At 40.0% G+C, this 26,617-nt stretch overlaps 5 protein-coding genes across 6 annotated transcripts; 3 read left to right on the top strand and 2 right to left on the bottom strand.

Moving 5' to 3' along the window:
* The first annotated feature begins 576 nt into the window (after positions 1–576).
* Positions 577–12,719, top strand: LOC135434474 (alanine aminotransferase 1). Its single transcript, XM_064691073.1, has 8 exons — positions 577–728; positions 907–1,039; positions 4,024–4,391; positions 4,610–4,751; positions 10,141–10,230; positions 10,291–10,553; positions 11,539–12,362; positions 12,435–12,719. The coding sequence occupies exons 3-8, from the start codon at positions 4,087–4,089 to the stop codon at positions 12,581–12,583; spliced, it is 1,773 nt and encodes a 590-aa protein (XP_064547143.1). The 5' UTR covers positions 577–728; positions 907–1,039; positions 4,024–4,086; the 3' UTR covers positions 12,584–12,719.
* Positions 12,720–14,073: 1,354 nt separating this feature from the next.
* On the bottom strand, positions 14,074–19,413 carry Rbp1-like. 2 transcript variants are annotated; one of them, XM_064691075.1, is made up of 2 exons: positions 18,863–19,413; positions 14,074–18,234 (listed from the first exon to the last, which is right to left on the bottom strand). In XM_064691075.1, exons 1-2 carry the CDS (start codon positions 19,246–19,248, stop codon positions 17,931–17,933), a joined length of 690 nt encoding a protein of 229 aa, XP_064547145.1. In that variant the 5' UTR covers positions 19,249–19,413; the 3' UTR covers positions 14,074–17,930. The 2 variants fall into 2 exon arrangements, with proteins under 2 accessions (XP_064547145.1, XP_064547146.1); XM_064691076.1 differs by having other exon boundaries at positions 14,103–14,729; positions 18,863–19,397.
* An 89-nt stretch (positions 19,414–19,502) lies between these two features.
* On the top strand, positions 19,503–20,207 carry Tim9a (translocase of inner membrane 9). Its single transcript, XM_064691078.1, has 3 exons — positions 19,503–19,662; positions 19,781–19,876; positions 19,947–20,207. Exons 1-3 carry the CDS (start codon positions 19,603–19,605, stop codon positions 20,076–20,078), a joined length of 288 nt encoding a protein of 95 aa, XP_064547148.1. The 5' UTR covers positions 19,503–19,602; the 3' UTR covers positions 20,079–20,207.
* A 27-nt stretch (positions 20,208–20,234) lies between these two features.
* Yippee (yippee) lies at positions 20,235–22,039 on the bottom strand. The gene is made up of 4 exons (XM_064691077.1): positions 21,880–22,039; positions 21,479–21,748; positions 21,253–21,412; positions 20,235–21,179 (listed from the first exon to the last, which is right to left on the bottom strand). The coding sequence occupies exons 2-4, from the start codon at positions 21,594–21,596 to the stop codon at positions 21,092–21,094; spliced, it is 366 nt and encodes a 121-aa protein (XP_064547147.1). The 5' UTR covers positions 21,597–21,748; positions 21,880–22,039; the 3' UTR covers positions 20,235–21,091.
* Positions 22,040–22,255: 216 nt separating this feature from the next.
* Positions 22,256–23,578, top strand: LOC135434475 (mpv17-like protein 2). Its single transcript, XM_064691074.1, has one exon. It carries the CDS (start codon positions 22,646–22,648, stop codon positions 23,363–23,365), a length of 720 nt encoding a protein of 239 aa, XP_064547144.1. The 5' UTR covers positions 22,256–22,645; the 3' UTR covers positions 23,366–23,578.
* The last annotated feature ends 3,039 nt before the right edge of the window (positions 23,579–26,617 follow it).

Here is a 26,617-nt window from a genome sequence, read left to right as displayed (position 1 = left end):
TGTTTGTGTGCGCGTGTTAGTCGGAAATTAAAACTTTTGCAGACCTGGCGTTGCACTATTATTTACATAGGCATTAAATACTATGCATCGCCTTTGGCCAGCAAATGCACTTGGTTGTTATGTCTGATTTGATTTTTATTTTTTTAATAAATATATATTTGTTTTCAACGCACAACGGAACTGGCCAAGTGGAAGAGTCACTCGAGTGAGCTCTTGTACAATACAACTGATGAACAATTAACAACAGTTAGTTTTATTAATATGCTAGACTTGATAAAAAAAATTTCGTTTTGGTTTTTTGTCGCTCCACATCCGCATTTAAACAAATACACGTTCGAACTCCGGCTAAACAACAACAAATGCTAGCATTCGAGATGTGCGCAATTAACTATTGATGAGCGGAGTGTGAAAGGCACAGGCCAAACGCCAACCTATCGATAAGTCTGGAGTGTTGATAAACAACAAATGGCCACTGTTAAACAGCACTGTCGCAAATGACTCTGACAGCTGATGTCTGGTAGCGCTTGTTATCGATATGTTGTCGCTGCTGCTGTCAAACAGCTGATCACACAATTCCCCATAGTTGCATTCAAATTCAAAACATTGGAGCACACTGGCGCTATTTTGTTTGCCAAAGCTAAGCGTCACACACACACACACAGACAGTTACTGCTACTTACGCGACAAACACCTTGGCGAATTTATTTACGAAATTTTTTGTGTATAGGGTATGTATATGAATAAATATGCGCAGATTGGTTTATTAATAATCTTTTTCGTTTGCATGTGTGCATATATGTACACAAACACCCACACACACGCACATACATGTGTGTATGTAATCAATTTGATTGCTCGCTCGGACCGAACGCAAAAATCACAACAAACAAACGGATTGAACATCAGCGCCAGTTGACATCCACACACAGCAGCAGCAGCAGACGCAGCAGCAGCCGCAGTTGCTACCACGTTAGATAATCGAGCAACGTCCCCTGCCCGCTTAGCCGACAGCCGGTCGTGACAGCTTTTAATTGACCAGGTGCGTAGAATTTGAGCCCAAAACAAATTGCAAAATGCAAAAATCGATTTTATGCTAAGTGGACACACTGTGCGGCCTGTTCTTGAACTATATACACATATGTGCACACGCACACACACACACACACACGCACGCAGACACTTACGCGAGAGCAATTGGCTCCGCCATCCCCCAAAATAAGAGCTAGAAGAGGAGAAAAAAAAACCCGCTTGAGGTTAAGTGCGAGCGGCTATCGTAAATATAATGTGCGTTAAATAGTCATAAATTGTCGCTTCTGATTTTGTTTACCGTTTTGCGTGTCGTCGTCAATTGAATTGCGTGCAAAACACCGCAATTCGCACCAATTTTCCCAATCAGCCGAGCAGCTAAATAACGGCACAAACAACTAAAGCAACAATTCCAATTAGATTTGCTGATGTGTCAGCAGGGAATTGGAGCGAACTTTGTTTTCCCAGCTAAATATTAATTTGTGCAATTAATTTGTCCTTTGTCTTTTACGGCAGCGCTGCGATTTGATTTGTTTATGTTGCTTTTTTTAAAAATTAATTTCACTTTTATCTTATCGGATGCGCACGCCTTTCGCATAGCGCAGTCTTATTAGAATAATGCAATTGCCGCAGCGCCCATTGCATAACCTGTTGTCAACAGTCCAATCAGCACATTCAACAAACATGGATTAAATTAAATATTTTATTAATTACAGCGTATACAGCTCAATATACACGTGTGCTAGCATATAAATCTATTATCGCTTTATTGACGCTCCCTTTAGCACCTGGACGTAGGCGCTAACTGAAACTTTGATATCAGCATATTGATTATTTCTTGTTGTTGTAGTTTATTTTGATACAAACACACACACACACGCACGCACACACATGTATTTGCCGGGCTAACATTTCATATATGCATAGGTAGTGCATAGATACACTGTGAGAAATTTCAATCTAAAAGGCACCAAATTTTTCAGTTGTGTCTTTTAAATAAAACCCGTCTGAAATTTCTGACTCTAAGCACTCACAAGTTCTCGAACATATACTTTCTTATAGCCATTAGTTGTAATCAAATGTTAGTGCAAATAGCAAAAGCTTTATTTTTTTCCACCCTTAGTTAACCATTTTACTAGAAAAAAAGATAGCAACTCGTAAAACAAATCCAATATAATCCCAAGTAAATATAATTACACTGAGCTTTTAAAAAGAGATACTTGAAATCAACAAAACTGTTGCTACCTTCATAGATGTAAACATATATTAAAGCTTTAATCAACGTTTCAATTTCAATTTTTAAAGCTTAAAGCTTTCTGATTTAATGTGCTTTAAAGCCCTTTCTATTTATATACAATATGACGTGTTTTGAAATCAGAAACTGCCTAAGCCAACGACTCAAAGCTTACTCTTTCTTTACGTCTTTCTTTACGTTAATTACCATAAAAAGTAGAGCTTTAAAAGCACATGCAAGCTTAAAGCACACAAAATGCATTATTTATTGAACTAATAAAAAGTGTGTGTAAAACATATAACAATTAAAGCCTGCAACAAAATGAAACTTTTTGAAAGCTTAAAGCTCCACAGCTGCTTAAAACTAAACTGTTAGCTGGTTCTTTCCTTTCTTGTTTCGTTTAAGTAAACGTTCAGGTAAAAGTAAAGAACTTAAATCTGAAATTATAATTAAGCTCATTGAGAACTTGAATTATTTTAACGTATTCAAAGTATTTCTGTTGCTTTTAATTCCCAAATAGTTTTTGCTTTTAAGCTCTTTTATTTTGTTTTGTGTAACAAATATTTATGTATATATACTGAATATCATTTATACCGCTTATTGTCATGTATTTCAGTATTCTGTGTATGAATTTTGGCAAACACTTTCGTTTCATAGAACCGTTCTATTGCGCAATTGCGATTCCAAAGTACACACTTATTGCCAACAATACCTTGTTCTACATCTAAGTATATACATACATACATACATATATATGTATATAGAGAGTATATATGCATGGTATATATTGAATCTATAGCATAAGCCGAGATCTGCCGTTGAGGCTGGGACGTCACTGATAAGCGACTTTAGTCTGGCGGGTTGAAAGTCAAAAGTACACGAATTTTGATAGCACATAAGCCCCTCAAATCATATACATACATATGTATGTACATAATCCGTTTCCTATCTAAATGGCCCCAACAAAAAGGCTACTCTCATAAGTCTTTGAGCATCTGAAAGAAAATAGCAAACAACACGATAAGGCAACAACAGGTGTTATTTAAACAGACAGAGACAGAGGCAGACTGTCAAATTATTTCTTAAATTTGTTTAAGAAAATGACAAAAAAAATGTTTTTCAAATAACTATTGGTGATCGCATTTATCGATACTATCGAAATTGGTCAAGCGGCGAGCATGCCAAATGAATAACAGTGTGACCATGCTCTATCATAAGCAAAATGCCTTCATTCGACTTTATCCGTTACAAAGCTCAAAAGGATTTGCCATCATGGCACACAAATTCAATTTATAATTAGCATTAACCAAGCAATTGCGTCTTAGCAACACAAACATACGAGCTGAAAAACCGGTTAATTGTTATTTATATAATTGAATAGCAGCCGCTACGCTTGATTGTAAATATGTTAATATGTGTGTGTGTCGATGGCGCAGGCTATACAATTATTTTCTTATCGTGTGTGTATGATAACAGGCCCCCAATAACCCAAAAAAAAAAATAAAACAAAAAAAATATCTCACACCAATGGCAAGGTCGATAGCAATACCAATCCGGCTGGTTTGCTTCTTCAACTCTTATAAATCAAGCTTAAGCGCAAGCTCTTATACGCATTTAAGTCAGGCGTGTGTATGTACATATGTATTTGTGTTGGTGGTGCTGCTGCTGCCGCGTCGATTTTTGCACTGGACATTTATTTATACCGTTTTTTATTTCTCTCTCTCTGCTCTCTCTCTCTCTCTCTCTCTCTTTCTCGTTGGCAGTGTGCTTGCAACAACAGCGCGTTAGCGAAATATTAAATAGGGATACCAAATTAACTGTTAAAGATGAGTCGTCAATTGTTAAGGAATCCGTCAGCGATGCAGCGTGCAGCCAATGTGGTTGCGACGTCAGCCAGAGGAGCAGCTGGCCTGCCGTCGCATCTGGAGCGTAACAGCAGCCAGCTGCAGCAACAATGTAAACTGACGGCAAGTGTTGTCGTTCGGCGCTGGAAATCGCTTCTACATAACAATAACAGCGCTCAAAAGCTACGGACGACGGCTACAGTCACGACGACAGCGACGCGACGTCGCAGTCAAGCTGAAGCATTGAACGCGCGTGGTAGCCATTCACCGTTTGACGCTCCTGCTCGGTTAGTAGCCTCATCATATACATTTTTTTTTTATTTTATTTTGCTTCGTTTCGTGTTTTGTGTTTGCGATTTTAATGTTATTGTGTTTCTTGTGGCATCAAAACAAAACCAAAACTAATTTGCATTTAACATTAACATTTAATTGAGTTGGTCTGTGAACTTGAACAGCGCGTATTAAATTTTTGATTTCCTTTTCTGTTAACACACACTTTTTGCAGCTGCATGTCCACCAAAGCCCAAGCCTCCGACATGAACATCTTGCAACTGAATAATATTAATGCCAACTATGTGTCCATGGAGTATGCGGTACGTGGCCCGATCGTCATACGCGCCGGCGAAATTGAGAAGGAACTGTTAAAGGTAAGCCCGCTAAACCCCTTTCAGCCCGCCAATAACAACAACAATAACACACACACACACACACACACGCACACACAGAGCGCTCTGCCAATTTACGTTGCGTGCTCAGCCACACGCCATCTAGCGTGCGCTGCTGTGTACTATTCGGTCTTCACGCCGTTTTTTCTTCTTCTTCTTCTCTTTTCTAAGGTGTTTTGGTGTTTTTTTTTTATTCGTTCTCACCACGTTTGGCCAATTATTTACATTTCGCGCACCTGTTACCCCTTCAATATTTGTAATTGTTTGGGATATGTTTAAGAGGTTTATTTTGCGCCTTGTTTTGGAATAAAATGTTTATATTTATCTAGTTTTAAAGAAGATTTCAGTGCATATTCGTTTCCGGGGTTACGAAATATATTAATTTCGGGTGTCTCTTTACTCAAACATTCAATAGTTGGATGCTTTTTATGGGCATATTCCAATCTCCCACAAAGATATTAAAGAAAATGTTCCTTGATAGAAATGTGCCCTAAAATAGCATAGATTTGATGCTTCCTTCTAGAGGCCTTCTAAATTCCAATATCCGGAGATATTCTTAAGATTCAGCACGCCTGACGAAAATATCATATGTGTGCCGTTATATGAAAAGAGTCCCGTTATGGAATCTTACCATATACATCATATGTACACACTAATTGTTATAGCTGTACTCGAAGTATTGCCAATTCAAAACTTATCTGGAATGCGATAAGCTCTTGCTCTTGTTCTTCCTCAAAACTTGAACAACTGAAGGTCCATAAAATACTTTTTATCAAACTGTTTGTTATAGGCTTCAATTATTGCCCGTGTCTATCACGCTCGCTTGTTTGTTCCAGAACTTAATTATTCTCTACTATTGGGGTCACACTTTTTCAATTATCTGCGCTTAAATTTCAATTGCGTTCAGCTTAAGCTCTAAATTTTGATCACATATACATACTTATATACATATATATTTTCCGCTCCCTTCCTACCCGACGCGCCCCTCTTGTTGTTTCGGGCCCAAGGCCCGAATTTGGTGTCCAAGTTCGCTAAACGTCCTTCAAAACACCGGCAGCATCTGCTGCTGCTCCACAGGAGCTTTTCTTTTCGATTATATAAGTCAAACTGGCTGCTCTTGGTGTAGGTGGCGGGGGGGGGGGGGGGGGGGGCTGGCGAGATGGATGCAAGGGGCGTTGTTATCAAACAAACAAACAACAACAACAGTCACAACAAACATGCGCATGAGCTGTGACTCGCTCACACATACATATACATAGTACAGTGGTCGCTTCATAAGTCGAACTTCCGGTAATTGAAATTGTTTCTTAGTTTTTGCATAATTCACTTTTGACAACAATTCAAACTTACATATTACATATTTATTGGTATTTCACAATTTTGGTAAAAGCTTAAAAATAAGAAGGTATCTTTTGAATATTATTACCATGCAAATTATTCTATGTAAATAAAAGTTGTTTTTCTGATTTATGACAACGCAAAGGTTTTTTGGAAAAATCGCCCTATTAGCATATGAAATATATAATGGGAAACAATAATTAAATTCATAGCTATATCTTTGCAACATTATTATATATACATTTTTATTCATTATTATATTATACATATTTTTTTAGATTTTTCCTTATTTATATTTATACGTATTTATGTATATTTAAACATTAATTATATTGTTTTTATGTCAGTTCCAATCGCCCGTGGAATCGTTGCGTTCTTGGCAGCGAGAGATTACTGTACAATATACACACAGTTCCATATTGATATATTTATTGTGCTCTTTGTTGTTGTTACTTTAACGTTTGCCTTTTTGCAGCGCTATGCAAAATATTCTCTTCGAATTTCATGGGTTCACACTGGCAGTGCGTTTACCCCCTCCGCCCCTCGTCACGCGCACTAAACTGCATAAATGCTAATGTGTGTGTGTGTGTCGCGCGTGTGTGTGTGTGTCGTGTGTATTTCATCTATTCATTCATTGTTTGGCTGACATTCTTTCTCTTTATGACTTTTTACATTTTCCTCTGCCCACTGTTGCTGACAGTTGCCCCTCCACCTGCAGCCCCTTCCCCTTCTATTTGCATTCACATTGCCCCCATCGTCAGCATCATGGCTCATTTCCTCATTCGCATCACTTATACTTTCTCTTCTTTTTCTTCTTCATTGTTTTTGCTTTTGCGTTCTATCAAACGCGTTCAGCATCAGCTCTCCAGCTCTTGCTTTGCGCTTATGATAAACTCGACAGAAATTTGAGAGCTTGCCAAGTGGACAATCGAAGCGTCTATCAATACCAAAATGCTTGACATTGTTACTCACATATGTACATACAAGCATACAGATTTATGTTAAGCTCTGATCTCTTTACGCTGCGTGGGCCGTTATCGCAAATAATTTGCAAACATTGTGCTGTTAGCAACATGTTTAATTTGTATGTCATGCTATACATATTAATTGAACATGCTGTTAACTGTGCATAATAAGCAATATGTTATTGTGCTGACATGCTATAAGCTCTTACGAGCTGGTAACCTCATGATGTTAGTAACATGTTTCGACTCTGTTAAGCTACTCTTTTAAAGGTTTCGCGTTGTGTAGCTCTGAAAAGTGCGTGGCAAGCACTGTTAAGTTGCTTTGGAACATTTAACAAGCTGTTAGGTATAACCAGTTTTAAATGTTTTCTGTTACTAAGATGTTTTTTCACTGTTAAGTAACTGTTTGCTTTGTGCATGTTACATTGCTGTGCGTGCTGTTACAATCAATCGCGCGCATTGCTAGCGCGCCAGTTGTTGATTGACGTGCTCAAATGTTTACTTTTCACTCTACTTACGAAAAGAATGTGTAAAAACATGCACATGATAGTCATTCTATCTATTGCACTCATTTGGTACAGTTTCTCTAATTTGAACCACTTTTTAGCATGGTTTATTGACATTGATGCGACCCCCAGCTCTCTATCTGAGAGTCTATTGTTTCTTTTTTCTACTGATTTTCTCTGAGCGGCTCGACAGCCATATTAGCAAATGTACATTAACAAATCGAAGTACGTACCTAACACACCTACACACACACACACGCCCCCCTATTGATAGATAGACGGATGTGTGCGTGTGTGTATATGTATGTATATTTATACCTGACAGGTGGCTGCGGTTGATTTCGATGAGATATAACCGCAGAAGGTTTTCGCCTACAGTCTTGAGTGCAAACTCAATTATCAATACAAGCCACACGCACACATGCATGTGCATATGTCACTGTTAATGTATGTAATTACCTATGCGCAACTAAAAGTTCAGGTGTTTCGGCCAAAACGCAGCTAGAAAAATCAGCTCTTTCTGCTTGCTATTCAATTTAATTACCAATTTGCGTATGTAAACATGTATATATTGTAAATCCAGATGGCGAAGCGTCGTCGACCCGATAAATTATGTATATATACATATGTATGATATATATGTATATGTATAAGGATAGCTGTTCTTACTTATGCCATATATAGGACGAATCTATAGACGGGTTCTGGGCGGTTTTGTTTCTGCCCGAATTGGTTGCGAATTACACGAACAATTTCGCCGCCATTGGCATTTCAACAATATTCATTTAACCCGCGCGACGCCGGGTAATTTCTTTAAGACTTCTTGAAAGCCCTGCACACTTAACTGGAGACTTGGCTTCTAATTGGACTATAATTTGCTTAAATAAACAAGTCCAGCAATCGACTATACGAGTCGACATATACATATATATATATATGTTACATATACATACATATGTATATATAGCGCACATAGTATGTGCATGTTAATACAAATTGTACAATGGGGCCATTGTACAAAGTGTGCAAGGTGCAGCCGAGGGATCCAGCGGGTGGGAGGGAGGCGGGGCAACAGCTCGTATGAGTAATTTTTCATTTGGTTTTGGATGTGGAACAGAATGCGAGGCGAATCACGAACCCCGCGAATCCAAACCGAATTCAGTCATGTGTCTAGCTGCTGTAAAAAAAAAAACAACAACAAAAAGGTACAAATTATTGTGGGATAAATAACGTCAAGATCCAAACCTGATAATCGGCTGCTTATTTACAGCTCACTCAGAAAACTGAAAAAGCTCAAAGCGGGAATTGACACTGAGTACTCTCCCTCTCCCACCCTCTCTCTCTCTCTCTCTCCCTCTCTCTTTCTCTCTAGTGCCATTTTAACGAGAGGGAGCGGCTATATTCGGCATGCCGAAGTTCGAATACTCTTGTAGACATGTTGCTCAGAAATACCTTTATACGACAGCTTTCTTCTATTCAGAGCTAAGTTCATTTAGAGCTATTTATATCAACAGCAGACTGTAATATCATACGGCTTTATATATTCTAATCGAGAATATATATATATATATCAAGAATATATATAGCATACACTATAAATTTCAAATGTCAGTCTTACAAAATAGATGTAATATCAACAAATGTCTTGTCGAGCCTTGTCGGTAGTCTCGGTACTTATCGATTTTGAAATATATATCGAAAACATAGTCTCCAGTAGTATCGATACTTTTCGATTGTGCAATATACATATATCGAAAACGTAGTCTCCAGTAGTATCGATACTTATCGATTTGCAATATATATCGAAAGCTAAGTCTCCTGTAGTCTCGATACTTTTCGATTTCGCAATATATATCGAAAGCTAAGTCTCCAGTACTATCGATACTTTTCGATTGTGCAATATATATCGAAAGCAAAGTCTCCAGTACTATCGATACTTTTCGATTGTGCAATATATATCGAAAGCTTAGTCTCCAGTACTATCGATACTTTTCGATTGTGCAATGTATATCGAAAGCGTAGTCTCCAGTAGTCTCGATACTTATCGATTTCGCAATTTATATCGAAAGCTTAGTCTCCAGTATTATCGATATTTATCGATTGATACTTATCGATTTCGCAATATATATCGAATGCTTAAAGTCTCTGGCTAGTATGATCTTTGCTATCGACGCCCTAATGCCGGGCTAAACCGGGTAACAGCCGCTCGTAATAATAATAATTGGAACTCTATGTCCAAAGCAGCCCGATTCTAGTTCAGCGCCTGATAAAATCTTTGTTCCGCCAGTTAAATCTGTTTATAGCTATTTGAATAATTGAATACTAATCTAACATATATAATTATAATTATAAATATAAATAACTGATTGTTTTTGGTGCCACCTCCTCTAATGAGCCAGCTAATTTGGCCATACAACAACCAGGCGTCAGTCGTCGGTCATTATTCATTAGTCATTAGTCATTACTCATTAGTCATCAGTCACTCAATCACTCAAACAATTTGGCTAATTGAGCGAACTGTAATTTGGCTAATGCTTTCAATAATTCACGTTCATTTTGCAGGGTGTGGAGAAGCCATTCGACCGGGTAATTCGGGCCAACATTGGCGATTGCCATGCGATGGGTCAAAAGCCGTTGACCTATTTGAGGCAGGTGAGTACGGGCATGCGGTACAGTAAACACTCGACTTCAATAACGATTTAATTGCTGCAGCTAATGGCGCTGACCATGGAGCCACGCCTACTGGATTCCCCCGACTATCCCGATGATATCAAGTCGCGCGCTGTCGATATTCTGGCCGGCTGCCTGGGTGGCTCGATGGGCTCCTACACCGACTCCGCTGGCATGGAGTTTGTGCGTCGCCAGGTGGCCGTCTTCATTGAGAAGCGCGACGGCGGCGTGCCCAGCGATTACCAGAACATCTATCTGACCGGCGGCGCCTCGCCAGGCATCAAGAGCATTATCGGTTTGCTTAAGTGAGTATCGCATCTGGTTAAATCTCTCCAGAAAAGGAGTTCGAATCGAGACTGCGCCTTAAAAAAAAAAACATGCTCAATGCAGTTCCCGATTCGTAACTATGCTTCGGTTCGGTTCATGAACCGCATTTTAGGCAACTATGAATCCAGGTCTACATATTTTTAAATTTTTTAAAGAACAACTGAATCTTATATAAATTAAGTTTATTATCACATTTATTCATATTCAGAGAACTGAAAATATCGTGAGTTTAAAGTAAACTATTTCAAAAATATTTGCAAATATTATATTTATTTGTTTTTGAACTAGTCTATTCAAAAGAAGTAACTAGTTCGGTTCATTTCTAACTTTCTCTGTTCAGGTTTAAAATTCGCTTTATGGTGTATAAATAATACTAACTCCTGGCTAAATTTGTTTTCGAACTTATCTATTCAAAAAAAAAAAAACTTGTTCGGTTAGGATTAAGGTTCGGTTCATGGTATATTAATAATACTAAGTCCGGGCTTAATTTGTTTTGGAAATAATTTATTCAAAAAAAGAAACTAGTTCGGTTCATGGTATATAAATAATACTAAGTCCGGGCTCAATTTGTTTTGGAAATAATTTATTCAAAAAAAGAAACTAGTTCGGTTCCTGGTATATAAATAATACTAAGTCCGGGCTTAAACCGGTTCGGTTCAAACCCGTTTAGCTTAGTTCTAAAATTGGCTTAAATCCTGATTCTTTTGCAAAGTACAAGAACAAGATAAAAGGAAATAGTTTTCACATCAGATATCAGTATTTGGTTAAAAAATAAACCTCAAACAACTTTCTTTTGTTCTTTTTACGAAGAAAATTATTAAAGTACAAATAAAGGTAGTTCAAAACCCTTTCTGAACCGGGCTTAAAACTATTTCTGAACCATTTGCAAATTGTTTATTTAGAATTCTTGTAATATCTTTTGAAAATATGAAAAATTAATTGTGTTTTTACTTTTACTGACAGCTGCCAGGTGAACGGTCAGCTGCCCGGCGTAATGGTGCCCATTCCACAGTATCCACTGTACTCGGCGACAATAACCGAATTGGGCATGACCAGGGTGGACTATTTCCTGAACGAGGACAAAGGCTGGGGTCTTGATCGCAAGGAGCTGCAGCGTTCCTTCGATGAGGCGAAAAAACAGTGCAATCCACGGGCTCTGGTTGTCATCAATCCGGGCAATCCCACCGGCCAGGTGCTGACACGCGACAACATTGAGGAGATCATCAAGTTTGCGTACGAGAACAAGCTGGTGATATTGGCCGATGAGGTGTACCAGGCGAATGTCTACGACAAGAACTCCAAGTTCTTTTCGTTTAAGAAGGTTATGAACGAATTGGGCGGACCGCATCGCAACCAGGAGCTGATCAGCTTTCTGTCCGTCTCGAAGGGCTATCTCGGCGAATGCGGCATACGCGGCGGCTACATGGAGGTGGTCAATATGTGTCCCGAGGTCAAGGCCGTGCTGACCAAGTCCATTACGGCCCAATTGTGCAGCACCACCGCCGGCCAGGTGGCGATCAGTGCTCTCGTCAATCCGCCGCAGCCCGGTGAGCCATCCTATGAGCTGTTCGAGAAGGAGAAGTGCGCTGTGCTGGATGCGCTCAAGGAACGCGCCGAATTGGTCTACAAAACGCTCAGCAGCTTTGAGGGCTACACGGTGAATCCCGTGCAGGGCGCCATGTATGTCTTCCCCAAAATCGAGATACCGCCCAAGGCTGTGGAGGCGGCCAAGGCCAAGAATATGCAACCGGATGTCTTCTATGCGTTCGAGCTGCTCGAGACGACGGGTAATCATTATTGATTGCAATTAAATGCAAATCGACAAATTAACTAATCCAATTCTCAAATTATTTTCACAGGCATTTGCATTGTGCCCGGCAGCGGATTCGGCCAATTGCCCGGCACCTATCATTTCCGCAGCACCATATTGCCGCAGACCGTTTTGCTGAAGGAGATGATGGAGAAGTTCCGTGTGTTCCATGCCGATTTTATGACGAAGTACAAGTAGACGCCATCAGACACCCCACCTCCCCTCTACAAACCATCCAGCAACCAAATTAAGACGTGAAGCGGCTTTTGATTTTTTTTTCTCTCCCAAAATTATAAAGTGTATTTAATAAAACATACAAGTAGCGAACAACTTATTTATAATAGATGTGCGAGTTCCTGTACTCTCAACCGGCTGTTCGGATTATATATATATATATATATACATATATATATGTATATGTAGATATATATGTGCCATATGTTTATGGTTTTGAAATAGAATTGAGGCATGTTACCAAAATTGACAATAATGTTTGTTTGAGCAAAATAGTTATTTGTTGTTGCTTAGTTGCCATCATTTGAGATTGTTATTAGAATATATATATATGCACATATAAATTATACATATATATGTGCATATATATTGTGCATTTGCTTGTCCCACTAAATGTTATATATGTATGTATATTGTACTGTTGTTAAAGAAAAATTATATATCACAAATACAATTGGCATTCAGAATTTCCAAATTGGCTTCTTTGCGCCCAAAAGTGTGCAACGCGCTGTTTTGTTTTTAGATCTAATCAAGCACACTAGATGTTACCCTGTAAAATGTTCTCGTTATATATAGTTCCATATAAGTTCGCTAAATATAGAAGTGTATCAAATATCTCAACTAATTTTAACTGCCATTTGGTTTATCGATTTATGCTTTTAGGCTTAAGACAGACTTCTCTTGCGGTACTAGAGTTTTCTAGGCTTTAGATACTTGTTGGAATTACATTATAGCCAGCACATCTTTATCAGAATCTTAGTTCCTTAAATAAGCAATAGAAATGGTTTAAAATTAGGGTTTTGTGTAGGCATATATTTGCTTCTCTTATTATCGCTCTTGGATACTATAAAAAAGAATGAGAGATTTGTTATAAATTTGGATTGTAGATTCGCGAAAAGGAAATGTTTGTTTTTGGTCTCAGCATAACTTCTAGATCGTAATAGCTATGGTTCCTTAATTGGGCATGTACTTCTAGCATATAGTTGGCATAGGAAGAATCGGTCCTTTCTTTTGGATATACCTACCTTATGTGATCCAAGCGTGAAGCTGAGAAAATTGGCGAAAATCTTTGTCGTTTACCATCCGATCGGCTTTAAGCTCAGTTCCAAAATCATTCCGATTCAAGAAGTTTCAGCATTTGTCCCATCTATTTTCATCTGATTTTCTTGTTGTTTATCTTCCGTTCGGATCAAAGATGGAGGAGGAAAACCTATATTTGAACCCAGACCTGCTTCTCTACCTACATTTAACATTAATTCAAACGCTTTACATATTATATTTCATAATTTTTATTATGTTCACCTTAAATTGTCATATTTTTTTTTTTTTTTTTTTTACAATTTTTGTCGATAGATTACGCGCAAAAAAAAAAGTACAGGTGAAAAAAAAAAAAGAATAGAAACATTCACAAAATATTCGTACCTTCCGCTCCGTCTAGTCAATCCGATTGCAGGCTGTTGTTGTTGTTGTTGCTGTTGTTTTGTTGTGTTTGTTTGTGTGTGTGTGTGTGTGTTGTAGTTGTTGTTTTTTTTTATATAAGTTTCTCTCTCTTTAATCTCTATGCACTTACATCTAAATACGCAGCAACAATCTCTGCTTATACTCGCGGCTGCCTTCGAATAAATATGTTGTTGCGACTTGGTTCGAAATGTTTCATAATTATAATTAATTGTTGTATTTTTTTATTTTGCTTCTTTTTTTTTTTTTACTTTTTTTTTATTTGGTTTTTCTTGTTTGTGAGGAGCTGCTTTTGTCGTCCGAAATTCACAATTGTACACATATATGTATATATATATAATCCGAAAAAAAAAAACTGGCTGTAATAGGAAATTTTTATTATTTTTTTATGGCCACACTCGCGGCGCCTTTACACATGTACTAGTTGTATGTGTGTGTTTGTGTTTGTTGTGTTGTGTGCGTGTGTGTGTGTGTGAAGGTGTGTCTGTCTGTATTTGTGTCTGTGCGGGTGGTTATGTGAAGAACTGTCTTATGAGCTGCTGCGCTGGTTGCTGGTGGCTCCACCTAGTGGCGATCCCTCGAGTCCGAGCGGCTGCGTCGATCCCGTGAGAAACTGCGACTGCGGGTCCTTGAACGTCTCGGGGAGCGTGATCTGTAATTAGATTGTGTTTTGGTGGTTGGGTGGGGCGGGTGATTGGTTTATGTTTATTTAAAGCATTAGGCAGACAGAGCAGGACGAGTGAGTTAGACACACACAGACACAGAGAGAGAGAGTGAGAGAGAGAGCGAAAAAGAGAGAAGAGAGAGAGAGAGAGAGAGAGAAAAAAATACAAATTAAATAGATTTTTAACACTTGTGTTTTGACACATATTTTTTTTTTTTTTTTTTTTTTTTTTGTATAAACAATGCTGAAAAACTGAGCCTCCATTTCAGTTTTTAGTTATTCTATGGAGGAGCTGAGGGGAGTTGGTGGTTGATTTGGTCGGTGGTGCTGTCACAATTTGTTGTGGCTGTGGCGCTGCGTTGAGCTGACCTGAGCTGAGCTGAGCTGAACCGTTGTTGAGCTACTTTGCAGGGAACTTAAGCTTTTCTTTGGGTTATATCCCAAAAAAAACATACATAAACACAGTAGTAGCTTGTGGTGGTGGTGGTTGGTGGTTGTTGGTGGTTGTTGGTGGCTTTTTGATGAGCGGAGCAGACTGAGAAGACTGTTGTTCTGGTTGTTTGTTGTTATTGTAGTTGTTGTTATTGGTGAACTAAATGTAGCTGTTGTTGTTGTTGTTGTGGTGGTGGTGGGTTTGTTGTTGTGGTGGTGGTTTGTGTGTGGGTGTGTTGATGCTAATACTGGTTTCAACACATTGATTGAAGCTGCTGCCCATACGCACACACATGTACAGACACACACAGACGTGAAGAGAGCGCGGCTCAAAACGCAGCAGCTGAAGAGCTGAAGGGCTGAAGAGCTGAAGAGTGGGCAGTTTGCGATCGTCCGCAGTTGTTGTTGCTGCTGATGCTGCTGCTGCTGCCTCTGCTGCATCCGCGTGTTCTGTGTGTGCGGTACTTTTTTTTTCTTACTAACTGTTGTTGTTCTTGTTCTTGTTGTTGTAATAAAGCAGACAATTAGCGGGTGAGTGAGTAGAGGAACAACAAAAAAATGCATGTTAAGTGAACGATAACGATAAACGATAACAAAAAAAAAAAAAAAAACCAAGAAAGTTCTGTTAACGTCGGCTTGCCGAAGATTTAATACCCTTGCAGACATGCGTCAGATGGAAAATATAATAAAAACTACAGTGATCGCAATTAGAAATCGAGGCAGATATTTTATAATAAACAACAAATTGTTTTTCGAAATGAACATTTAAGTTAAGGCTCTGATTTAGTATTTGTTATTAATAATTTTATATGCGAGCGATCACTGTACTTTGTATTAAACCAAGACCAATATTTTGTACACAACAACTCTGATGACTTGACTATATAGTAATTTATAGTAGTCCGATGCAACTCTGCCAAGTGATCAGCACATTAAAAAGCCACTTACGAAAACTTCAAGTTATTTTAATGTTCTAACTTGACCGATTGTTTTTATGATTAATCTGAACTGTATTCCAGTATTTTTTGTGCTCCACTAACAAGAAAAAGTACTCCTGAACAATCCTCTAGATAGATGATATAGTGATACGATTCAGCCAATCTGCAACATATCTACCAATTTCAGCAAAAAAAAAAGATGCATATCTGCCAAGTTTCTTCATCGAGATAGCTTCGCTGGGAGAGGAGTTAGCATAGATACAGCTAGAAGCACGGAAGAACATGGGTTCGATCTATTTCTATCTATTGTGACCTGCTGCTAAGGGTATTACGAAAATGGCAAAACGATAAAAAAAAATATATTCTAAAATAAAAATAAAACTTGGTTATTTGATTTTAGCTACAGCTAAAAGAAAAAATGGGAACAATTTTACATACGCTTTGCTTATCTTTTTCTTTTCTTTTTTGTGGCAGTTGCTTTGCGTGATAATCGGAGGTTGTGGTTGGTTGTTGTTGTTGTTGGTGATAATTGGTGGTGGTGGTTGTTGTTGTTGTTGTTGTAGTAGTTGTTGTTGTTGTTGGTGGTACGCTTGCGGTTGCAGGAGTTGTTGCAGTTGAAGCTGAAGTTGTTTAGGTGAATAGTGAAGAAGCGCAGCGCAGCTGAATTTGAAGATTCATAAACATTTTTGATGGAGATGCTCGACGCAGGGTGTGGGGGGATGGGGTGGCCAACCCGGGCATGTTGTTGTGGAAGGGGTGCAAAAACTGAGATGAGCCTAGGAGCTAGAGCAACAACAAAAGAGATGGTTAAAAACAAGGACCCCAAGAGCTGTTGCATGCTGCATGTTGCATGTTGCATGTTGCATGTTGCATGTTGTTGAAGTAGCTGTTGTTGTTGTTGCTGTTGTTTCTTGGTTGTTGTTGTTGTTGAAGTTCTTGCTTGATTGGCTGATTGGCTGCATGGCTGTTGGTCGTTGTCGGTGGCAGGCTGGCATATAGATGACATAAGATGAGGTTCTTTTTGTTTAATTTTTTTTTTTTTTTTTGGGACAGAAGCGCAGCTGTGGAGTGGAGGCACGACCGAGGCTGAGAGGCGTTGCAAGTTGCAAGTTGAAGTTGTCTACAGTTGTTGTAGCTGTTGCAAAGCGTTGATCGATTGACTGGTTGGTTGGTTGGTTGGTTGGTTGATTGATTGATTGATTGATTGACTGGTTTGTTGGTTGGTTGTTGGTGTAATTGGAGTTAGATTTGATTGCTGCTGGGTCAGTAGTTGCACTTGCTTGTTGTTGTTGGTGTTGTTGTTGATAAGTGTTGTTAATATATGAGAGAGCAAATGGTCGTTGTTGTTGTTGTTGTTGATGTTGTTGGTACGATACGAAATAGAAGCTTATGATGAAGTATGAAGATTGTTGTTGCTGTTGGTGAAGATGCGACGACAGCTGCAGTCAATCGATTGACCGACTGATTGGCTGCTCTCACGGTGGCACGTGGCACTTGCTGATTTGTGTGAGTGTAAGTGCGTATGTGTTTGTGTTTGTGTGGTATGAGCATGAGTTAGAGTGAGTGAATGTTGTATTGTGTTGCAGTTGCAGTTGCAGCTGTTGCTGATGCAGGTTGTAGCTGCTGCTGCTGCTGCTGCTGCAGTTGGCTGCAGGTGATGAATGGTGATTGGACTGCCCCTTGGCTGATCAAATAGATGCGTACGTTAAGTACATAATGTTGTTGAGATCTTGCGAAGAGGAACTTGTGTAGTTTTTGTTGTGATGTGTTGCTGTTGCTGTGGCTGTCGCTATTATTGTTGTTGTTGTTGTTATTGCAGTCAGCGGAATATATCGTATTTGTTGAAATCGACAATTATCATAAAGCTGCACAATTTGGTTGGGCGTGTTGTTGTAGTTGTTGTTGTTGTTGGTGGTGGTGTTGGTGAAATGTGTGTAAGAGGAGGAGCAGGAGCTGTTGTTGTTGTTGTTGTTGTAGTTATGAGACGTGAAGTTGTTCTTGTTGTTGTTGTAGTAGTTGTACTTGTTGAAGGAAGAGGAGGAGTAGTAGAAGTACTAGTAGTAGTAGTAGTAGTAGCTGTTGTTGTTGTTCTTGTTGTGCTTGTAGTAGAAGTAGGCTTTATCCTGCAAAATGATTGTGAAACCACATTAAAACTGAGCCCCAATCCTCGATGATTTTTGTTTCTATTTTTATAATTTTTTTCTTTTTACTAAACACAACAAATTTGTACAACGGCCAGGCCGCATTTGAGTAACAAGCGGGCAAACGGGTCGGGGAGGGGAAAATCTTCTGTTTATGGGTGTTGGCGAAACAAATGAAGTACGTAAAGAATAAACAACAAAAAAATAATAAAACGCACCCACTTTGAATCTGAGCGTCCAACCCTTGTTTATCGATTAACGATACTCGGACTTGTGAGATTTTTTTGTGCACACAATTGATGCGCACGCTACTGTAAATGTGTGTGTATGTGTATGTGTGCGCTGTGCTCACTTTTACAACCGGTACTGCAATATTTCTTGTATGTATACGCACATTGGCGGGCCCGTTTCATATATATTTTTTTTTTGCTTGCCCCAAATCGATTTTTCATACTTTTTTTTTTTTGGCCAGCTCATATGCAATGCACAACGTTTTCGATGCCACATATGCACACACATATATTTTTTTGTATATACATATACTTATACATATGCGAAAAAAATGGTGATGCACGGACAGTGCAAGAGGGAAGATCGGAGTGGTACTCACCTATAACGTCCACCAGCATCGCCAGCGCGAGCAGCTGCACCGCCGCCGCCACCGCTACCGCTGCGGCCACCACGACGGCCACCTCCGCCGCCACCGCCACCGCCGCCGCCACCGCCGCGTCCTTCGCGTGAACGGCCAGAGGACATTTCGACGCGTATGCGTGTGCCACAGCAGCGTGTGCCGTCAAGACCGCGTGTCGCATCCTCAGCATCACGACGATCCTCGAACTCAACGAATGCAAAGCCAGGCGGATTGCGTGCGACCCACACGTTTCGCAGAGGTCCATATTTGCTGAACGCATTCTCAATCTCATGTTTGGAGGCCGAGGAGCCCAGATTGCCCACGTAGACTTTGCAGGCCAAATCCCATTCACGATAGCGGGGCATGGTGTGTTTATATATATATGTGTATATAAATATATATGTAGAAAGCGTTTGCTAACTTTAACTAAAGTTTTTTTTTAACCCAAGTATTAATTGCGTCTCTAGGTATACACAATTTTTTCGCAGGCAGCAGGCAGACACAACCACGCTTACGTAGAGAAAAATTAATTTGTGATTGTGGGCTAAAAACAAGATGGCAGCCAACTATCGATGTGCATTCCAACCAAATCGATAACAATGACTTATCGCTGGTAGCAGCCCTGGTATTTTGACAGCACAGCTGAGTTCTACTATTATTTAATCGCACAGCATTTCGTTCTATTTCACAAAAACTTCAATAAAACAACACAGTACAAAATGGCTAAAAGCCCCGAAACCGTTTCTCTCGACCAACTGGACAAGGATCAAATGAAAACGGTGAGTAAAGCGGCGCATTTGATTAATAAATCCACTGCAAATGTGATGCAATGTGCAATCGAATGTGCCGCCCGAATGTGATTATTGCTGGCAATCAAACTAAACAACGTGCGTATAGTTTTCAGATTTCCTTATGTCGTATAACAAACTTTCTGAAATGTGCTTTACGGACTGTGTGCGCGATTTCACATCACGCGATGTTAAAGACTCTGAGGTAAGCGCCAAACCGTAAATAGAACTTTGGCCAAATGATGATGATCATAATGGTATTTCTTGTTTTGCAGGAGAAATGCTCGCTGAATTGCATGGAAAAGTACCTGAAGATGAACCAGCGTGTATCACAGCGCTTCCAGGAATTCCAAATGATTGCCAACGAGAATGCTTTAGCTATGGCCCAGAAGACCAATAAGCTGTAGAGCATACAGTTCGAGTTACTAAGTAGTTTAGTTAACAATACAAATTCACACCGATAGCGAAGCTGAGCTGAAAATGCATTTTTGTTGCATTTGTATGGGTCCTTATCTAGCAATTAAATAAATACCAAACAAACAAAAAAGCAATGTTAATGATAGTTACGCTTGTTAGTCGTATACATAATGTACTTGTTTATTGCTGCTGTCCTGGATAGATGTTAGGGCAGTCTCAAGTCTCTGCAGATCTGAAGCCATAGTCATTATTTAAAAGTTAGCCTGATCGCTTATAACTAGACCCATTTTAAACGTACTGTGGCCCAGTTACAGTCATGCACATTTGTGCTTTACTCTGACACGCACTCGTCCACTTGCTCTCTCTCTCTCTCTCTCTTCTCTCTCTGTCTGTCTTTCTCTTTTACTAACTTTAGCATCTACTTCTGTTTCGTGCACATGTTCTTACGCGTTTATCAGTCTGAGAAAAACAATTATTGACTTTGATGAGATTTATAAAGATAACTAGAGATCTCTTATTTTATTAATTTATGAAGTTGTTGAAGAGGCACACACACATACATATGTGTTCCTTATGATAATTGCAAGTTACAAAAAAAAAAGGGACAAATTTGGCGTTAGATTAGTTCCGTTGTGCCACACAGCAACGAAGGGAGAAGGAGGTGGGAGTGTTTTAGCAGTTCAGCCTCATAAATAGTATTTTTAGAATTGGGCGCCGCATAGCTGCTTATGTGCTAATGTCTAAAACTACGTTTAAGTAACGCTGACAGGGTCTGTAATTATACGTTAACGAACTCGACATGATTATATATCTAGCTACACACACTAAATATACGCACATTGCGAGCGCTGCTAGCCAGTTGTCGATGCACATACGCAAGGACCATGGCGATCATTACATTATTACATATCCTATAGAAGCAAGCCATCGCCTGCGGCTTGCTATTCAATACTTAGGGCTACACACGCTTTATTGGCCTGGAGCTGCAGCTACACTCATGTGTTCAGTGGCTGGTGCCGCCCGCCTCCGATGGGAAGCCCTCTGCCTCATTGATCAGCGCATATTCGAGAATGACGCGACCCTCTTTGTATCTGGAAGAGCAAACAATAGTGGGTGCGTGAGCGAGTGCCCTATACGAATGACAACAACTCTCTCTATTTTTACTTTTGCGTCTCCTCGGTGGCAAACTCATACATCCAGCCGAGCTTGGCGCCACAGTTCTTGCACATAACATCGCGCACCATATGACGGCCCGTGAGCATCACACGCTCCTGAATGGCGCTGAATGTCAAGTTGACCACGCGCTTAAACAGATAAGCCCGTCCTGCGGATAATATGTGCAACAATAAGCAATCAAACAGAAACACTAAATTGTGTATTCTCTGCTTACCCGTGGCGCCAGTAAAGCGTGTGCTGATTAATTGGCTGCGATTGGTCAAATTGGTGTGACATTGGGCGCAGTTGAACAGCTTGAGGCCGCCAAGGTGCTCCAGAAAGATGCGGCCCATAGTTGTTCGTGTACTTTATATATTTGTTTTTTATCAGAACACTTCTATTGTCACTGTCTGTGCGCTTCCGTTTCCCTTTGCGCTCGTTTACCTGCTTTTAATTGCAGTGTTTGCGTGTGTGTTGTGTGTGTGCGTTTCTTTGTTTGCAGATGCTGAGAATGTTGAGAAATTGTTGTTATGAAAGTGTTATTAATCACAGTACGCAACGAATTTGCGTATACTTTTGCGCAGCGCTGCTTATCTGCAGTGCTTTTTTGTTTTTAAGCGAAAAAAACAAACTTACAGCTGTTTGAAACTTTGCTGTGGCGCAACCAGATACAAAAACGTACAAAAATACACTAAAAATTCTACAAGCAGCACAAGAAGCAACACAGGGAACTCTCGCTGACTTTGATTTAGAACACAACTCGCCAATTACGACGCCTGTGACAACAAAAAATCCAAAAAAAAAATAATGAAAATAGCACAGCAATAACAATGCAACGCTTTCTAGGGCTGTCGCATAAATATCGATACTGTGCTGTTATCGATATTGTATTATTTGCGATTTTTCATAAGCATTGCTGTGCTTTTCGGCTAAACATAAGTTTCGGCACATTAAATTTATCGTTTGTTATTTTAGTTATAATTTAAGCAACTTGTAGCTGTTAGCAAATGGCTAATCAAATAGTTGCACATAAGATAAGCAATCGAGTAACTCTTGTACTCGATAGCGTTTCAAATGCTGACGCCCTGGTCAACAGCTGTTCAGTACACGTGATTGTGCAATTGTTGTTGCTGTAATCGCCGCCCACCTAACGCTGCGTGGGGATATCTTTCCGGCAGCGTTTGGCGTTTTTAAAATATTTAGAATATTTTCGATTGGAGTTCAGTATCATGTGTTTTAAAATTCATATATAGAAAACTGTCCTGGCCAACACAAAATGGAATCCGAAGACTAAGAGCGCCTGAGGAGACCATGCCAAATTTCATTTCAATCGCTTAGCTAGTGCGAATCGGTATTTATCATAAAGGCAAGAACCTCAATAAACGCAAAACATCAACGAAAGATGAACCTCCTGCGACGAAAATTACGAATCCTGCTCTCTCGGGGCCGCTACAGCATATTCCGGCAAGCGGCGACGGGGACTGGAGGCGGAGGCGGCGTCGGTGCGGGTGTCAGATCTGGAACACTGCAAAAAATGCGCGAATGGCACAGCAGCGCGTTTAGCAATAAATTTCTACTATTTACCAACGTTGGCATCTCGCTAACGCTCAGCTCGGTGGGCGACATACTGGAACAGCAGCTGGAGTTGTACAATAACGAGATCGAGGCATACAGCAGCACACGCACCCGGCACATGGCGACCAGCGGCGTGGCCGTTGGCATCATATGCCATTATTGGTATCAGATGCTGGACAAGTATCTGCCGGGTCGCAGCATGCGTGTGGTAGCCAAAAAGATTGTCCTCGATCAATTGATCTGTTCGCCGCTCTACATATCCGCCTTCTTTGTGACGCTGGGCATACTGGAGAGAAAGGACGCGCACGAGGTGTGGGAGGAGATCAAGGAAAAGGCCTGGAAGCTCTATGCAGCCGAGTGGACTGTCTGGCCGGTGGCGCAGTTCGTCAACTTCTACTGGATACCCACGCATTATCGCATCTTCTACGATAATGTGATCAGTCTCGGCTACGATGTGTTCACGTCGAAGGTGAAGCATTCACCCTCACATCTGCCCATTACCGCCACATCCTCGACTATGAAGAAGCTGACGACGCAACAGGCCTAACTTATCCAAACAATAGTTTAACGCCCTGCCTTTTACCTTTCAAATAGTTTATTTAATATATGTACAACTAAAAATCTTGTAAATACTGTATGCAATTTATTGCAATGCAAACACCATGAGCTTTAACAGCGCGAAAAATGTACCTTGACGCGAGCCGCGCTGCGGCTGCTCTCTCAATAAAATGGGCCAAAATGCGGCGACAATCGTACCGAATCCAACGAAACTGGTCTCCATGCAAACTAGATAATTTAGGCATCATTGAGATGTGCTGCGCTCTGCTCTTGTCTGATGCAATTCGGTTGCGGCTGCCAGTCACTTGTCTGGCAACAGTTGCAACCGGTTCGACATGCCTTCCAAGTGAACCGTCCCCCCCCCCTACAGGCCATCGGTTAAACTTCCCCTCGCGAGTCGGTGAAGGATTTTTCGAGCACAACGACCGCTGCCCAAAATTGGTCTTTGGCAATAATTCTCGTTTATCAACTGCGCCAAGAAAGTAACTTTTTGCATCGCTTGTGCTCCACTTACCAGCTGCAACGGAAACATGCCTGAGCCACAGATCTTACCGTGTATATGACAATGATGCGAATGACGCAGATGGAACGCGCACGCTTTCAACTGTTTCTTTTTTGTTTTTTTTTCGCTGATAAGCGCGAATGGGAAAAGATTGTGATTGGGATGTGCCTGCAGGCAGGCAGCAACACGCCATGCCACGCCCCGCGTTTGATAAGCGCCCATCGGTTGCTAACTACGAAAGCAACAAAAGTTGACTTTAAATTTTGCCGCAGTTAAATATAAATCAGAGGAACCCATCCAAAACTGATAAGCCGCATTCACAGATACGGGACAGTCACATAAATTTAATGTACGCACAGCCAAGTCCTATACATATATATATATATATATATATATATAGATACTTGTATCCATTAATGAAATGCCTATCTCAAACTGCGGGGGGCATGACTAAAGAAATCTTATCGCAGCCGTTTGCAATTCGCAACTTGTGCTTGACATTGATAATGAAATTGGTTTGTGAAACAAATCAACGCCAAGAAACAATAATAATAATAATAATAATAATAGCCATAAAAATGCTGCAGTATTTAATTAAAACGTTCATATTTATATTGGCAACGACCTTGATAACGCACAGATAATCGAACGGTCGCGATTCCCGGGGCTCCGATTAGCTGCATCTGAGCCTCTTTTTTTTTTTTGGGTAGGCCCAGTAACAGGTGATCCAGTCACGGCAAAGATTTCAATTTGAATATACATACATATGCACACATATGTTTATATATATTTCGCATTTCAATTGTTTTGTCGTCGCGGCGGCGACTGTTCCATGCCGATCCCAGCGGGCTTGGCGATTGTAAACTGGTTTTCGTAAGATTAATTTTCGTTTTCTTGTGCTATTTTCGGGGCTAATTGGCAAGAGGAAGAAAACACGATATCAGTTAGCAACCGAAACGTGATTGCTTAAAACAACCGGGCCTCCAAATGAACGACAGCTCATTAAATATTCGATTCGTTGCATCGATTGGCATCAAACTGCCCTTTTTAAATTGTTATCGATAATTAGTTATCGAGCCCAGTTGAACGCCCTGATTTGCCCAAAGCTTCCCGCGTTAATGTCTTAAAGTTGAAATGCGTTTATTTTGTGGTCTATAATTGACAATTTACTATTTCTACGAGCCTTAGCTTATTATCGATATTGGGTTCGGGGGCGCATCGAATTTGATTTGGGCCAACGGCATGTTTGCGTAAAAAGTTCTCGAACATACATACATACGTATGCATGTATGTATGTATGTACGTATATGTATATTCAGCCACAAGGTTGTTGCCAATGCTGTAATGCTAACCTAAAAAAACAAAAACAAAAAAATCCAACTTGTTTTCGAACTTATTGCAAATGACGTGCGGTTTGTTGTTGGCGTCGCCATTGACCGATCGCACAACAGCATAAAAACAACTAAATAAAAGTGGGGTAAATGCGCTTATTTACAAGATGCTGACAACAATTTTGTCTATCCCTTACCGCGCACAGTCCCCCTTATTCGACATGCGGGCGGTGGGCGCGCTCACGAAGAACGCACGCGGATTGGCCAATTTTCTGGGCTCGTCTGCTGTGCCTCTCTGCGATAAAGGCAAAAATCAAATACAAATATGTATATCGAAACAAATAAAGAAAGCGTCTTTGGCAAAGAGCGCAGATCGTATAGCATTTGCGGCCGCATTCAAAGAGCGCAACACACGCGAACAAGTTTTTGTAAGGAGCTGCCAGACTCGTCGCGAAAGAGTACAATTTACAGAGGCGAACAGATATCGATGCATACATACATACATACATACATGCATACATGCATATGTGTGTAGATAGCAGCATTTAAATTGGATACTTGTGCGTTTGTATGTACTGTTGTCTGTTTGTGTGAATATTTGACTTGTTGGGTGAGCAGATTTTTGCGTTTGTTTTTGTTGTTTTTTTTTCGGTTTTTTGTGCCACGCGCAATTTAATATGAAACAAAGCAAAATAGCTTGAAGCACAACTTCAAAATACCTGTACTTGGTATCGATTACTTTACGCATTAGTCGATTAGCGATAACAGCTGATGTTGATATCGATGCCTTTTAAAAAAATATGCAAATCATGTGGGCGGTTATTATGCCGCTTTAATCAAAACAAATAATGTTAATTAACTAAAGGTTGTTGAGCTTAAGCAGGGCTACTATTTAAAGGTTATTTAAGGAAAGTAAAGTGTGGAGTATAGCTATATAAATCTATATACATATAATATAAAATATAAAGACAAATATTGTCTAAACATAAACGGCCGCTGTTACCATCGCGAGGCACACGTGTCGTTGAGTTTCTCAAGCGTCGTTGAGTTACCGAATAATATACATATAATGTATGTATGTATATACATACATACATATGTATATTGTAGATGCTCAACGTGTATGCTTGGTATCTATCTCTGCACGTGATTTAAACGCGAGCAAGTCTATAAAGTTGACAATTTAAAGATCATAAAATCTTCTAAGATAGACCATAAAAACCGGTTGTTCAGTTGAATTATTTTTGGCAAAAAGACGGCGAGACCCGCACCAGCTTTATCAGGCCCAACTCATCCCCCCGCACTCCACGGCGGGGTTAATAAATTGACTAATGTTGTTGGCATTAGCCTTGAAAGCGTTGCAGAATTTGGTGGAAAGCAAAAGCCAAAAATACCAGCGCATAGTTTT

This window comes from Drosophila montana, unplaced genomic scaffold (genome assembly GCF_035044405.1).
Source record: "Drosophila montana isolate Dmon_TW-CO22-7 unplaced genomic scaffold, ASM3504440v1 contig_3325_1, whole genome shotgun sequence".
In the NCBI taxonomy this organism is placed as follows: Eukaryota; Metazoa; Arthropoda; class Insecta; order Diptera; family Drosophilidae; genus Drosophila; species Drosophila montana.
The sequence above is the reverse complement of the archived record's forward strand: the minus strand, read 5'-3'. Positions and strand labels throughout refer to the sequence as shown.

Excerpts from the sequence above, each read along its gene's own strand:
- LOC135434474 (XM_064691073.1), top strand. The coding sequence starts at position 4,087 with ATGAGTCGTCAATTGTTAAGGAATCCGTCAGCGATGCAGCGTGCAGCC. Across the intron at positions 10,231-10,290 it reads CGTTGACCTATTTGAGGCAG|CTAATGGCGCTGACCATGGA; the intron begins GTGAGTACGGGC and ends TAATTGCTGCAG. Across the intron at positions 10,554-11,538 it reads AGCATTATCGGTTTGCTTAA|CTGCCAGGTGAACGGTCAGC; the intron begins GTGAGTATCGCA and ends TTTTACTGACAG.
- Rbp1-like (XM_064691075.1), bottom strand. The coding sequence starts at position 19,248 with ATGCCCCGCTATCGTGAATGGGATTTGGCCTGCAAAGTCTACGTGGGC. Across the intron at positions 18,235-18,862 it reads GATGCTGGTGGACGTTATAG|GATAAAGCCTACTTCTACTA; the intron begins GTGAGTACCACT and ends ATCATTTTGCAG.
- Tim9a (XM_064691078.1), top strand. The coding sequence starts at position 19,603 with ATGGCTAAAAGCCCCGAAACCGTTTCTCTCGACCAACTGGACAAGGAT. Across the intron at positions 19,663-19,780 it reads ACAAGGATCAAATGAAAACG|TTTTCAGATTTCCTTATGTC; the intron begins GTGAGTAAAGCG and ends ACGTGCGTATAG. Across the intron at positions 19,877-19,946 it reads GCGATGTTAAAGACTCTGAG|GAGAAATGCTCGCTGAATTG; the intron begins GTAAGCGCCAAA and ends CTTGTTTTGCAG.
- Yippee (XM_064691077.1), bottom strand. The coding sequence starts at position 21,596 with ATGGGCCGCATCTTTCTGGAGCACCTTGGCGGCCTCAAGCTGTTCAAC. Across the intron at positions 21,413-21,478 it reads ACGCTTTACTGGCGCCACGG|GACGGGCTTATCTGTTTAAG; the intron begins GTAAGCAGAGAA and ends TATTATCCGCAG. Across the intron at positions 21,180-21,252 it reads GCCACCGAGGAGACGCAAAA|ATACAAAGAGGGTCGCGTCA; the intron begins GTAAAAATAGAG and ends TTGCTCTTCCAG.
- LOC135434475 (XM_064691074.1), top strand. The coding sequence starts at position 22,646 with ATGAACCTCCTGCGACGAAAATTACGAATCCTGCTCTCTCGGGGCCGC.